The following is a 13,892-nucleotide window of genomic DNA, read 5'->3' as shown; positions in this document are numbered from 1 at the left end:
GATATAGGTGGACGGAGGTCAAGGTGAGGGTGATGGGCCGGAGTGGGGTGGGGGCGGAGAGGTCAGGAAGAAGATTGCAGGTTAGGAAGGCGGTGCTGAGTTCGAGGGATTTGACTGAGACGAGGTGGGGGGAGGGGAAATGAGGAAACTGGAGAAATCTGAGTTCATCCCTTGTGGTTGGAGGGTTCCTAGGCGGAAGACGAGGCGCTCTTCCTCCAACTGTCGTGTTGCTATGGTCTGGCGATGGAGGAGTCCAAGGACCTGCATGTCCTTGGTGGAGTGGGAGGGGAATTGAAGTGTTGAGCCACGGGGTGGTTGGGTTGGTTGGTTCGGGTGTCCCAGAGGTGTTCTCTGAAACGTTCCGCAAGTAGGCGGCCTGTCTTCCCCAATATAGAGGAGGCCACATCGGGTGCAGCGGATGCAATAGATGATGTGTGTGGAGGTGCAGGTGAATTTGTGGCGGATATGGAAGTATCCCTTGGGGCCTTGGAGGGAAGTAAGAGGGGAGGTGTGGGCGCAAGTTTTGTATTTCTTGCGATTGCAGGGGAAGGTGCCGGGAGTGGAGGTTGGGTTGGTGGGGGGTGTGGACCTGACGAGGGAGTCACTGAGGGAGTCACGGAACGCTGATAGGGGAGGGGAGGGAAATATATCCCTGGTGGTGGGGTCCGTTTGGAGGTGGCGGAAATGACAGCGGATGATACGCTGTACATGGAGGTTGGTGGAGTGGTAGGTGAGGACCAGTGGGATTCTGTCCTGGTAGCGGTTGGAGGGGCGGGCCTCAAGGGCGGAGGAGCGGGAAGTCGAAGAGATGCGGTGGAGGGCATCGTCGACCACGTCTGGGGGGAAATTGCGGTCCTTGAAGAAGGAGGCCATCTGGGTTGTATGGATTTGGAACTGGTCCTCCTGGGAGCAGATGCGGCGGAGACAAAGGAATTGGGAATATGGGATGGCATTTTTACAGGGGGCAGGGTGGGAGGAGGTGTACTCTAGGTCGCTGTGGGAGTCGGTCGGTTTATAGTAAATGTCCGTGTTGATTCGGTCGCCCGACATAGAAATGGAAAGGTCGAGGAAAGGGAAGGAGGAGTCTGAGACGGTCCAGGTGAATTTGAGGTCGGGGTGGAAGGTGTTGGTAAAGTGGATGAACTATTCAACCTCCTCGTGGGAGCACGAGGCAGTGCCGATACAGTCATCGATGTAGCGGAGGAAAAGGTGGGGGGGTGGTGCCAGTGTAGCTGCGGAAGATGGACTGTTCCACATATCCTACGAAGAGGCAGGCATAGCTGGGGCCCCATGCAGGTGCCCATGGCTACTCCTTTGGTTTGGAGTAAGTGGGAGGATTGGAAAGAGCAGTTGTTCAGAGTGAGGACCAGTTCAGTCAGTCGAAGAAGGGTGTCAGTGGAAGGGTACTGGTTGGTACGGCGGGAAAGGAAGAAACGGAGGGCTTTGAGTCCTTCGTGATGGGGGATGGAGGTGTACAGGGACTGGACGTCCATGTTGAAGATAAGGCGTTGGAGACCGGGGAAGCGAAAATCATGGAGGAGGTGGAGGCGTGGGTGGTGTCCCGAACATAGGTGGGGAGTTCTTGGACTAAGGGGGACAGGACCGTGTCGAGGTATGCAGAGATGAGTTCGGTGGGGCAGGAGCAGGCTGAGACAATGGGTCGGCTGGGGCAGTCAGGTTTGTGGATTTTGGGCAGGAGGTAGAAACAGGCGGTGCGGGGTTGTGGGACTATGAGGTTGGAGGCGGTGGATGGGAGATCCCCTTAAGCTAAAACCTGAGCATAAAATATAGATCTGGATGAATTGCACTATTCATTTAAGGAATAGTTAGCATGGAATCTATTATATTAGTATTTCATTTGAAAGAAAGTGTCAGAGGACTGTCTGTTCCCAGTGTTTGCAAAAGGATGTTTGAGGAGCAACATAACTTTTGATATTAGTAAAAATAATGGAATTCCTCAAAAGTGAAAATAGAAAAACATTGAGAAACCTAAGACTTGGCAGAGCTAGTTGGTGTAGATTTCAGAAGGCGAAGTCTTGCTTGATTGGTCATCTTGAATTCTGGAATTTCTAACAGAAACTAGATGAGAGTAATGTAGTAGAGGTAAACATCAAATTTTCAAAATGCCTTCAACGAAATGCCACACAATAGATCAATGAATAAAGTCAGATCATGTGTAGTTATGGGGCAAGTATTGGAGAGGATGAGCTAGGTATCATCAGCAAACGTGAGGAACCTTTGAAGAGGTGCCATCAAACTCAAAACAATGAGGTAATGGTCCATGCAAAGGATTTTGAAGGGTTAGTAAAATGACCTACTTGATAAATATTTCTAATTGTAGGCAGCAGAACTGGTTACGACATAGCAAATGTGCTGAAAGGTATTATCATAGGGAAGGGGATAAGGAACAGAAAGTGTGTCAGATGATTAGAGTAGTGGAGTCTGAGAGTCGATAAGACAAAACCTAGAAGTAGATGGTTCTTGGAGTGAACTTCGTCTAGCTAATATAAAAATACTGACACTTTTTTGATTTAAAGAATGGACGATGGGTGGATCTTCTTAGACTGCTGATGAAGTCCAAGGTAATCTGTGGAGATGCACCTGGATGTAATAAATTAGCTAGACGTAATGTGGACATAGGTGAAATGTTGACTTCTCCACCTACTGATGCTGTCTGGCTTGCTGTGTTCTTCCAGCCCCCTGCTTGTCTGCCTTAGTAATAAATTTAGCCTAAAAGTGAATCGGAAAAGCAAGAATAATGTACTTTGGACATTCTGGGCAAATTTTCATACATTAGTTGTATCCTTAACAAATTTGTTGAAGAAACAAACAAAAGTAATATTGTCAGCAGACTGCCAGGCAGCCTTTTGAGAAGCTGAAGGCAATCCTAATAAATGACCCGTTGGCCATCACTGATTTTTCCAGACTTTTCAAAATGGCAACTAATGCTAGTGACTGGGTAGATGCAATTTTGGTACCAGTGGGATACTTCTTTAAGAAACTTAACCAATGTCAGAGAAAATATTCCACTGTGGTAAAAGAAGTCTTGTGAATGTTGATGACTTAGTCATTATCTGATATGATAATAAGGAAACACTAAATTTAGAGTTGTGAGAATGTGGAACTCCTTACTGTGATTAGCTGAGGTGAATGGATTGGAGAGAGAGCCAGATATGTTTGAGAGACAATATGGATTTAGAGGGTAACCCTGACTGAGTCTATTTGGGGAAGAATGGGAGAAAGCTCTGACTATAAATTCCACAAGGATTGGTTTTACTGGTCTACTTCTGTGCTGGATATCCTAAGTATCTCAGTTTAAAAATCATTTTGTAGACCACAGCAGATAATAATAAGTATTTGTACCTGTGACTCGTTTTTTAAAAGCCCAATGTATTCACTGCAGTTGCAAGAACAACTTAATTTACATGGTGCCTTTAACATTATAAAACATTCCAAGGGCATTTTCGAACATTTTGATGCTGAATTGTATGATATTCGGAAGGTGACCAGTCTTTTGGGGTAGAGGCAGCTTTTAAGGAGGGCCTTAAAGGTGAGGGAGGTCATTACATTGTGTAGGATCATGGCCTTAATGGCTGAGTTGTTTTTTTAAAAAAAAAAATTCGAAATTCAACTAATGCTCTGATAGCAGACAATTGATATCCTTTTTATGAATCAGATTTATTTTAATTATCAAGCTTGCATGTATCTAGAAATTAATTTAAGTCAACATATCAGTGGCAAACCACTCAAAGGCAGCCCACCAACATAACCATCTCAAGCTGGGAATGCATAACGAATGGTGGAAACCTGCACATTCTGAAAACACAATAAGAGTAGCTTATTTGACCTTAGGAGTCTGTCATCCCTACCCTGTACCATATTCAACAGGATTATGGCTGATCTGCCCCAGCTGTCTATTCCTATTTCGTGTCAGCTCCTCAAAGCCCTCAATCCCTGATATTTTCAACATCGACCAATCGCTCTTTTAAATACTTTGTGATCTAGCGACCACAACTCTTTGGAGTAGTGATGTTCACTTGTCTCTGAATGAATGCCCCCTTGTCCATTAACAATGTTTCCTTGTTCAAGGCTCTTCCACTTGTGGAAACATCTTTTCAAACTCTACCCTGTCAATTCATCACAGAATCTTCTCAGTTTCAATGAGATCATCCCTCATTTCTCTAAATTCTAAGCTGTATACCTGTTTTTGATAAGTCAATTCCTTCATCCCAGGAATTGCTTCCATTACCAGCATATCTTTTCTTAAACATGAGGCCAAATCAGTGTACAAAACTCCAACTGCAGCCATCTCAACACTTTGTACGTTTGTAACAAGATTTCCGAATTTGTAAACTCAACTGCCAGCAATATCGGCCAAAATTTGATACTTTATCTTCTATACCTACTTATTGCACCTGAATGCAAACTTTTTGTTTCATGCAAAAGAGACCCAGATCCCACTGTGGTGCTTTTTAAAAATTCTTTCCATTTAAACAGTCTGCCTTTTAATTCTACCTACCCAGGTACATGACCTCACTCTTTCCTACATTCAACTTCCAACTACCAACTTTTTGTCCACCCATTCAACCTATCTATCTCCTTTCAGATTCTTCATGTCCTCATCCCAATGTGCCAACACATCTATTTGTATCTGCAAATTTTGTTCTCTCTCCAAGTCATTACTATGGATAATTAAGACCCTCATTCTTGGCGTACACCATTACTTACTCCTTTCCAATCTTAAACAGGCACACTAATCCTGACTCTGTTTTCTGTGTGTTTAGATTTAGATTACTTACAGTGTGGAAACAGGCCCTTTGGCCCAACAAGTCCACACCGACCCGCTGAAACGCACCCACCCAGACCCATTCCCCTACATTTGCCCGTAGTGTTAGGTGTAGGGGTAATTTAGCATGGCCAATTCACCTAACCTGCACATTTTTGGACTGTGGGAGGAAACCCACACAGACACTCTGCAAACTCGACACAGACAGTCGTCTGAGGCGGGAATTGAGCCCGGGTCTCTGGCGCTGTGAGGCAGCAGTGCTAATCACTGTGCCACCGTGCTGCCCACCTCCTACCTGTCTCCACCTATCACCATCCCACCTTCCTTTGCCCCATTCCCAACCCCACCCACCCTGTTTATCTCTCAGCTCATTTACCCCTCCACATTCCTGAAGGGCTAATGTTAATCCATCCTCAATTCATGCTGATTAATTTCCCCAATATTATGAGCTTCTATGTTGTGCAATAACATTTTAGGTAGCACCTCATCTACCTTCTGGAAGTCTAAATACATTGCATCTATTGGTCACCTTTTTTCTGCTTGTTCTATCCTCAAAGAACTTGATCAAATTTATCAAACCTAATTTCTCTTCCACCAAACCATGTTGACTCTGATTGCTTTTATTAATGTCCTACTATTTCTTGCAGTGACATAGTTGTAATGTCACTGGGCAATAATCCAAAGCTCCAGTCTAATGTTTTTGTGACAAGGATTTGAACCGCACCATGGCAGTGGGTGGAATTTAAATTCAATAAAAATCTGGGATTTAAAAAAAAAAACTAGTCTAATGTTGAACCTGTAAATATTCTTGATTTTAGTTCAAATCCACCTAGTTCACTGATGTCCTTTTTCGAGAAGGAAATGTGTTGTCCTTGCCTGCTGTAGTCTACATGTGATTCCAGATTCTCAGCAATATAGTTGACTTTCAACTGTTGTATTGGCAATTACAGTTGAACAACGAATGCTGGCTTTGTTATCTGTAACCACATGGAAAAAGCTTTGGACCTTTTTTGAGTGTTTAAAAGTTATCTGTGGATGCAGTGGGAGCATGAAAGCGGGCTTAGCTTCAATGAAGTACAGAACAATACTTCTTCAATTAATTTGTAACTATCTATTTCAGGTTGTCATCTGAAACATGGCTGAAAGAAGACTTGGAGAGTCTTGTGACCAATCAGACGAGCAAACCTGGCAACAGAAGTGTAAACTGGCGTATAGCTGGAAGAAAGGGCTTGGTGTAGCCAGCTGTACTGATGGTTCTACTGCATCAGTTGAAGCTGTTAGACTTGAGGAATTACTGTACAGAATCTTATGTCTCATACGGCTGGTAAATACCTGATTTTAACCACTGTATTATTTCAAAGGTTTCACAGCACTAACATTCTTGTCTTTCAGAGTCCTTTCTTGTTATATACAGGATTGAGCAAAATAAGTGATTCAATTTTCTTTTAAACAAGTTGTGTATGTTTAGGTTCAAAAGGACAGAAAACTATGTCCATATAAAGAAAAACCTATAGTGGATTTTTGAACTCCTTGTTGCATGATTTGCATGACCTTGTTCCATGCACAAAATTGATCCACTCCTGAAGTACAAAGCATCTTCTAGAGCAGAATTATTTAATGTCACAGTAAAATAAATCAAACAGGTAACTTGGGTACTGTGAAGAATTTGCTCCCAGCTGAAGTACACATTTACATTTTATGGATATATAGCAGTGCATCATGGGAAAGAACAGCATGCACTTATGATGAGGTACTTGGCAACTTGGAAATACTCAGTTCAAGGAATATTTTGGAGATTGTGGAATAATGCCACCATGCAAGTATGATTAACCTGTTGAAAGGAACAGAAACATCATGGAAGTCAACATGACTGACAACTAAAATGGAATTAAAGAGTTGAAACAGCAACAATTCAGACTGCCTTTGAATGGCTTCTTGTGTTTAGGTTAAACTGCTATTTCTTTGAGTAAAGCAGCTCTCATTTGATTCAAAATGTGTTAATTATTTCCCATACATGGATTCAAAGAGCCCAAGTTTAACACTTAAGTTTGAATCATGATGAATTACTTGCTGGAAATTATCTGAGATGGCTACCTTGATCACGTGAAAAGGTTGAGAAAGCAACCCCATCAAATGACTGTTTTAAAAAGGGATTTATTTTCATTGTTAAGTAAATCTATCATATTTTGAATTCAGTATGTCATGGAAAAGTATAACCAGTTAACTTGCTGTATCCCAGAAAACATCACCTTGCCACCTCTGTAGAAGACTCTCTTCCCTTTTTGAAACTGTTTAATTTTCTGTCTCTCATTTTCATTTTAATGAAATGTAAATGGAATTCAAGAGCTTCAAAAATCAAAAAACTGGAAAAGGCACAATAGGTCAGGCAGCATCTGTGGAGCAGGAGAGTTGATATTTTGGGCATTAGCCCTTCAGGAATGTGGAGGGGTAAATGGGCTGAGAGATAAACAGGGTGGATGGGATTGGGGATGGGGCAAAGGAAGGTGGGATGGTGATAGGTAGATTCAGGTAGGAGAAAGTGAGGTCTGCAGATGCTGGAGATCAAAGTTGAAACTTTATTGCTGGAACAGCACAGCAGGTCAGGCAGCATCCAGGGAACAGGAGATTCGACGTTTCGGGCACAGGCCCTTCTTCAGGAATGAGCAGAGAGTGTTCAGCAGGAGAAGATAAAAGGTAGGGAGGAGGGACTTGGAGGAGGGGAGTTGGAAATGTGATAGGTGGAAAGAGGTCAAGGTGAGGGTGATAGGTCGGAGTAGGGTGGAGGCGGAGAGGTCAAGAAGAAGACTGCAGGTCAGGAAGGCGGTGCCGGGCTGGAAGGATCCGGCTGAGACAAGGTGGGGGGAGGGGGGATGAAGAAACTGGTGAAGTCCAAGTTCATCCCCTGCGGTTGGAGGGTTCCCAGTCGGAAGATAAGACGTTCCTCCTCCGACCGTCGGGTTGTTGTGGTTTGGCGGTGGATGAGTCCAATGACCTGCATATCCTCGGTGGAGTGGGAGGGGGAGTTGAAATGCTGTGCCACAGGTTGGTTGGGTTGGTTCGTCCGGGTGGCCCAGAGGTGCTCCCTGAATCGCTCCGCAAGTAGGCGGCCTGTCTCCCCAATATAGAGGAGGCCACACCGGCTGCAGCGGATGCAGTAGATGATGTGGGTGGAGGTGCAGGTGAATCTGTGGCGGATATGGAAGTTTCCCCTGGGGCCTTGGAGAGAAGTGAGGGGGGAGGTGTGGGCGCAAGTGTTGCACCTCCTGCGGTTGCAAGGGAAGGTGCCGGGAGTGGTGGTTGGGTCGGTGGGGGGTGTGGATCTGACAAGGGAGTCGCGGAGGGAGTGGTCTCTACGGAAAGCTGATAGGGGAGGGGAGGGAAATATATCCTTGGTGCTGGGGTCTGTTTGGAGGTGGCGGAAGTGACGGCGGATGATGCGCTGTACATGGAGATTCCAACCGCCACCAGGACAGAACCCCACTGGTCCTCACCTACCACCCCACCAATCTCCATGTACAGCGCATCATCCGCCGTCACTTCCGCCACCTCCAAACAGACCCCAGCACCAAGGATATATTTCCCTCCCCTCCCCTATCAGCTTTCCGTAGAGACCACTCCCTCCGCGACTCCCTTGTCAGATCCACACCCCCCACCGACCCAACCACCACTCCCGGCACCTTCCCTTGCAACCGCAGGAGGTGCAACACTTGCGCCCACACCTCCCCCCTCACTTCTCTCCAAGGCCCCAGGGGAAACTTCCATATCCGCCACAGATTCACCTGCACCTCCACCCACATCATCTACTGCATCCGCTGCAGCCGGTGTGGCCTCCTCTATATTGGGGAGACAGGCCGCCTACTTGCGGAGCGATTCAGGGAGCACCTCTGGGCCACCCGGACGAACCAACCCAACCAACCTGTGGCACAGCATTTCAACTCCCCCTCCCACTCCACCGAGGATATGCAGGTCATTGGACTCATCCACCGCCAAACCACAACAACCCGACGGTCGGAGGAGGAACGTCTTATCTTCCGACTGGGAACCCTCCAACCGCAGGGGATGAACTTGGACTTCACCAGTTTCTTCATCCCCCCTCCCCCCACCTTGTCTCAGCCGGATCCTTCCAGCCCGGCACCGCCTTCCTGACCTGCAGTCTTCTTCTTGACCTCTCCGCCTCCACCCTACTCCGACCTATCACCCTCACCTTGACCTCTTTCCACCTATCACATTTCCAACTCCCCTCCTCCAAGTCCCTCCTCCCTACCTTTTATCTTCTCCTGCTGAACACTCTCTGCTCATTCCTGAAGAAGGGCCTGTGCCCGAAACGTCGAATCTCCTGTTCCCTGGATGCTGCCTGACCTGCTGTGCTGTTCCAGCAATAAAGTTTCAAGATTCAGGTAGGAGGCGATTGTGATAAATCGGTGAGGAGGGTGGAGCGGATAGGTAGGAAGGAAGATGGACAGGTCAAGAGGGCAGTGCCGAGTTGGAGGGTTGGATCTGGGATGAGATGGGAGGTGGGAGTTTTGGAAACTCATGAAGTCAGTGTTGTTGCCTTGTGGTTGTCAGGTCCTGAGGCGGAAGATGAAGTGTCCTTCCTCCAGTCGGTGGTGACTTTGATTTGGTGGTGGAGGTGGCCCGGGATTTGAATGTCCTTGGAGTTGGGGTTGGCCACAGGGTGGTGGGGTTGGTTGATGAATGCAGACGAGAGATGTTCCCTGAACTGCTCCGTGAGTTGGCTCAGTCTCCCTGATGTAGAGGAGACCACATCAAGAGTAGCGGATGCAGTAAATGAGGTGGAAGGATGTGCAGGAAAATCTCTGGATTTGAAGTGATCCTTTTGAGCCTTGAACAGAGGTGGTGGTGGTGGTGGTGGTGGTGGTGGTGGTGGTGGGGGTGGGGGGGGTGGGGGGGTGGGGGGTGAAGGTGCTGCAGCAGGGAAAGATGGAGGATGGGTTTGTGGGGATCATGGACCAAATGAGGGAGCCATGGAAGAATGGTCTCTGTGGAACACACAGGGGTGGGGAGGGAAAGATATATATTTTGGTGATGGGGTCTGACTGGAGGTGGCAAAAATGGCAGAGGATAGTGTGGTGTACTTGGAGATTTGTCAAGTGGAATGTGAGAAACAGTTGTGTTCTATCCTTGATGTGGTTGGGGGGTGGGGGGTTTGAGGGTGGAGGTGTGGGAAGTGGAGGAGATAGGAGAGGAAATTGCGGTCCTTGAAATAGGAGGACTTCTGGAATTTCTTGGCTTGGCTTGGAATTGCTCCTCCTGGGAGCAGATATGGGGATGTGGAGGAATTGGGAGTAAGGGATCACGTTTTGAGTGAGTTGCCTTAGACTGAGATGGAGAGATCCAAGAAGGGAAGTATCATGACTGGGCTGGTCCATGTGAACTTGAGGTCAGGGTGGAAGTTGTTGAAGTTCATGAACTGTTCAGCCTCCTCATGGGAGCATAAGGTGGTACTGATACATTCATCAGTGTAGGGGAGGAAAAGGTGGGGGCTAGTATGGGTGTCGCTATGGAAGAGGGATATTCCACATATCCTCCAAAGAGGCAGGCATAGCTGGGGTTTCCTTCACCATCAAATTAATGCCACCTGCTGACTGGAGGAAGAACACCTCATATCCTGCCTTGGGATCCTACAACCACACAGCATCAATACTGACTTCACCAGTTTCCAAATCTCTCCACACTTCCCCACCCCCCCCAACCCCCCACCTCATCCCAGATCCTACCCTCCAACTGCACCACCCTCTTGACCTGACCTATCTGTCCATCTTCCTACCTGTCTATCTGCTCCACCCCCACCAACCTATCACAATCACCTCCTACCTGCATCCACCTATCGCAGTCCCACTCCCACCACCCTATTTATCTCTCGGACACCTTCCCCCTCTGCATTCCTGAAGAAGGGCAAATGCTTGAAATCTTGACTTAACTGCTCCTCGGATGCTGCTTGACCTGCTGTGCTTTTTCCAGTGCCACGCTTCTTGACTCTGACTCTAGAATATGCAGTCCTCACTTCAAAAGCTTCAAAAGCTCAAGTTTATGCAGGCTTAAGAGAGGAGAGAGGAGCATTGAAAAATAAACTAAAGTTGTACTTTTGGAGGAGATAACAGACTAAAAATATGTGAGGCTGAACACAGTCTACATCATCAGTATTGGTAAAATTTGACTATTGAGCTGCACCTGGAATTAAACGCATCCAATCTCATTGAATTATCAGTAATTTCTAGACACAGCAGAAATTTGCTTACATGAATGTTGGCTGGTAAACTGAAAATTACGCTTTTGTCTGTTTTTGTTTGCTATCAGAGTCCTTCTCAACTAATTTTTAAACAGAGGGCAGAGTTTTTTTGCATGCAGTCATCAATCCCCTATCTTCAATTATAATTAAATGAAGATGAATTTCTGAATGGACAAATTTTGGATTTTTCAAATTGAAGCAATTATACTTATTGTGCTGAGTTGTAACACATACATTTTTTTTCAATTATCTGGAAGCATTGGGAGCCCGAGTTCGCTGCTGCTTTCTCCATTGCAATGCCTTGACCAGCCACTGAGGAACTCTGTCCTGGAGTATAAATTTGTTGTGACTGTTTGTTTGTTTGTTTGTTTGAAATTTGACGTTTTTTGCATTTGCCCTGATCAGTTCAAGATGAATAGCTTCAGCAGCATGTCTTTCTTCAGCAATACTCGACTTCTATACTACCAAGCTATGCTACAGTTTAGATTCAAATCAATCATTAGATTTTTATCATTTTGGTGAAAATATGTTTTATATTCTATTTGGTTCAAATTTGAATCTCAATGCCCAAAACCCATAGTGATTTGAACTTACCTTGGTAAACTTAAATGAACATGCTGCAGAAGCCAAATGAGTCCTTGCAGTATTTCTGTTTGTAAGGATAGAATATAAATATATATACTGAAATTGTGCTGTTAGAATATAATTGTCAGAAAAACTCCTGATACTAGCATGCTTGTTAACAAATGTTCAATTTGTAATGTGAATTGTGCAGATTGAATGTTTAATGCATAGGTATCGCATGTAAGGTCATTTAATTCATGCAATCAAATTCATTTTCCTTTGTTTTAATTTTGTTAATAAATTTTATTTACAAAAATACTTTGTCACATTTATTTATGCATGTCATTCTCATGAGATTCATTTTGTTTTGAGAGTTTTGAACTTCATGGAAGGATATCAATTTACAATTTTTAAAATGTGTATATATAATTGGATGAAGATGTATCTTTTGGTAATAAAATGGATAGGTGAAAAGTCACATGAATATTAATCTACAGGAATACTTAGCAGAAACAAATCCAGTTTATTCCAAGATGATAAATGGAAGTTGTAGCTTCTGTTTACCAGAGTCTGATTCAGATGCCGCCTTATTCTGTTGCTCTTTAGTTTCTTTAATAGATCTTATGCATTTTTCATTTTTGTACCCTCTACCTTGTTCCATTCTTTACCAAAGCCATTATAAATAAAATGTCCTCCATAATAGTAGGTAAATGTCTTTTTCACTTTTAATTTTAATTAACTAGCTCATCATAGCTTAGTCAATAAAAGGCAAGAACTCTCCTATCAAAAATTGGAAGTGGGAAATTTTACTAAACTGGAGCAGAAAGGGAGGTCAATGCACCTGTCCATCAACTGGAGTAGTCTTTTACTTCAAATTCTGTGCCCTTTACTTTGGATCCATTGTATATTTTTCCTTTCTTAATTACTGAATTTCCCACTTAAGGTATGTATTTGCTATTATCTCAATAGTCACTGCAAGGTAGAATCAGTTAGCTCAGTTGGCTGGATGACTGGTTTATGATGCAGGGTGACACCAACAGCACAGGTTTAATTCCCATACCGTCGAAACTTTTGTTATAAATTCTGTGTCTTACGATCTTATACTCCACAATGACCTGATGAAGGAGCAGTGCTCCGAAAGCTAGTGCTTCCAAATAAACCTGTTGGGCTATAACCTGGTGTTGTGCAATTTTTAACTTCATACCAGCTGAAGTTAACCAAGTCCGACCTCAACCTCTCCCCTCTGCTGAGGTGTGGTGCCCTTCAAGTTAAACTCAATACCGGTCATCTCTCTTTAATGAGAGAGCAGCCCAGTGGTCCTCTGGGACAATAGCGACTTTACCGTTTACTTGGAGGGAATAAAATTTATGTTTTTGGCCTATTTTCATTCCAGCAAATTTTAATGTCCTTGTGTTGTAATTGGTGCTTAACTGGAAATGAAATATTAGTTGTGAGGAGTAGTAGATATTTTTACTGTGCTGAGTTATGAAGAAATGCTCATGTTTATTCCTGAGTTCATGGGTGTAAGGGCACTTTGTCCAAATTATTAATGCAAAATTGAAGGGAGAAAAGCTTCAATTAAAATGGTACCTTTCTTTCTCAACCTTTTTAAAGTTCATCGTTGAACAGACTCCTACTTAAGGTGGAATCATTGCTATGCTCACCAGCTTAGTAATCATTTCACAGTGCCCAGGGCTCTTGTGAAATGAATGCCCAGTTAGGTTTTTGGCTGTTGTGACTGAAAATAGATCTAAGGAAATGTCTCCTCTTTGCTGAAGATCCTCCCACATTCTTCAATATGAACCAGCAGACAACAGGTAGGGCCTTAGTTGAGTGTTTGATATGAAGAGCTCTCTGGCCAGTAGTGCAGGATTCACTCTGGTATTGAGTATCAATTAACTACTTGAATTTGCAACATTCTAACTGAAGGGGTAGGACAGAAGTAACCTCTTAATTAGCCCCTTACTCCCTTTTTAAACAGGGGTGTCACGTTAGCGATTTTCTAGTCATTGTGTCATAGAGATGTAGAGCATGGAAACAGACCCTTCGGTCCAACTCCTCTGGTACTCTCTCTGATTAGAGTGATTCCTGAAAGGTCACCACTAACACCTCCATGATCTCTTCAGCTATCTTCCTTAGATCTCTGGGGTGTAGACCATCTGCTCCAGGTTATTTATCCATCTTCAGACCAATCCGACATGTTATCACACATCACAGGTGCAGGTGGGATTGATCTCTCGCCTAACTGTAGGAATATAAATTGGCTATACATTTTCTTGGTACATTCTGAAG

General features: G+C 44.5%; 1 protein-coding gene across 4 annotated transcripts in view; it reads left to right on the top strand.

Annotated features, from left to right (window-relative positions):
• LOC122560734 (ATP-dependent RNA helicase with zinc finger domain-like) overlaps positions 1-13,892 on the top strand; it is a 569,578-nt gene that overhangs the window by 18,550 nt on the left and 537,136 nt on the right. For all 4 annotated transcript variants that reach the window (XM_087997766.1, XM_043711726.2, XM_087997765.1 and 1 more), the window contains one exon: positions 5,907-6,110. In XM_087997766.1, the coding sequence (XP_087853892.1) occupies positions 5,922-6,110 (189 nt within the window). In that variant the 5' untranslated portion in view covers positions 5,907-5,921. The remainder of the gene's footprint in view (positions 1-5,906; positions 6,111-13,892) is intronic.

Source organism: Chiloscyllium plagiosum, unplaced genomic scaffold (assembly GCF_037043375.1).
Source record: "Chiloscyllium plagiosum isolate Xiang-an unplaced genomic scaffold, Cpla_swu_hap1 HiC_scaffold_20, whole genome shotgun sequence".
Taxonomy (NCBI): Eukaryota; Metazoa; Chordata; class Chondrichthyes; order Orectolobiformes; family Hemiscylliidae; genus Chiloscyllium; species Chiloscyllium plagiosum.
The sequence above is the reverse complement of the archived record's forward strand: the minus strand, read 5'-3'. Positions and strand labels throughout refer to the sequence as shown.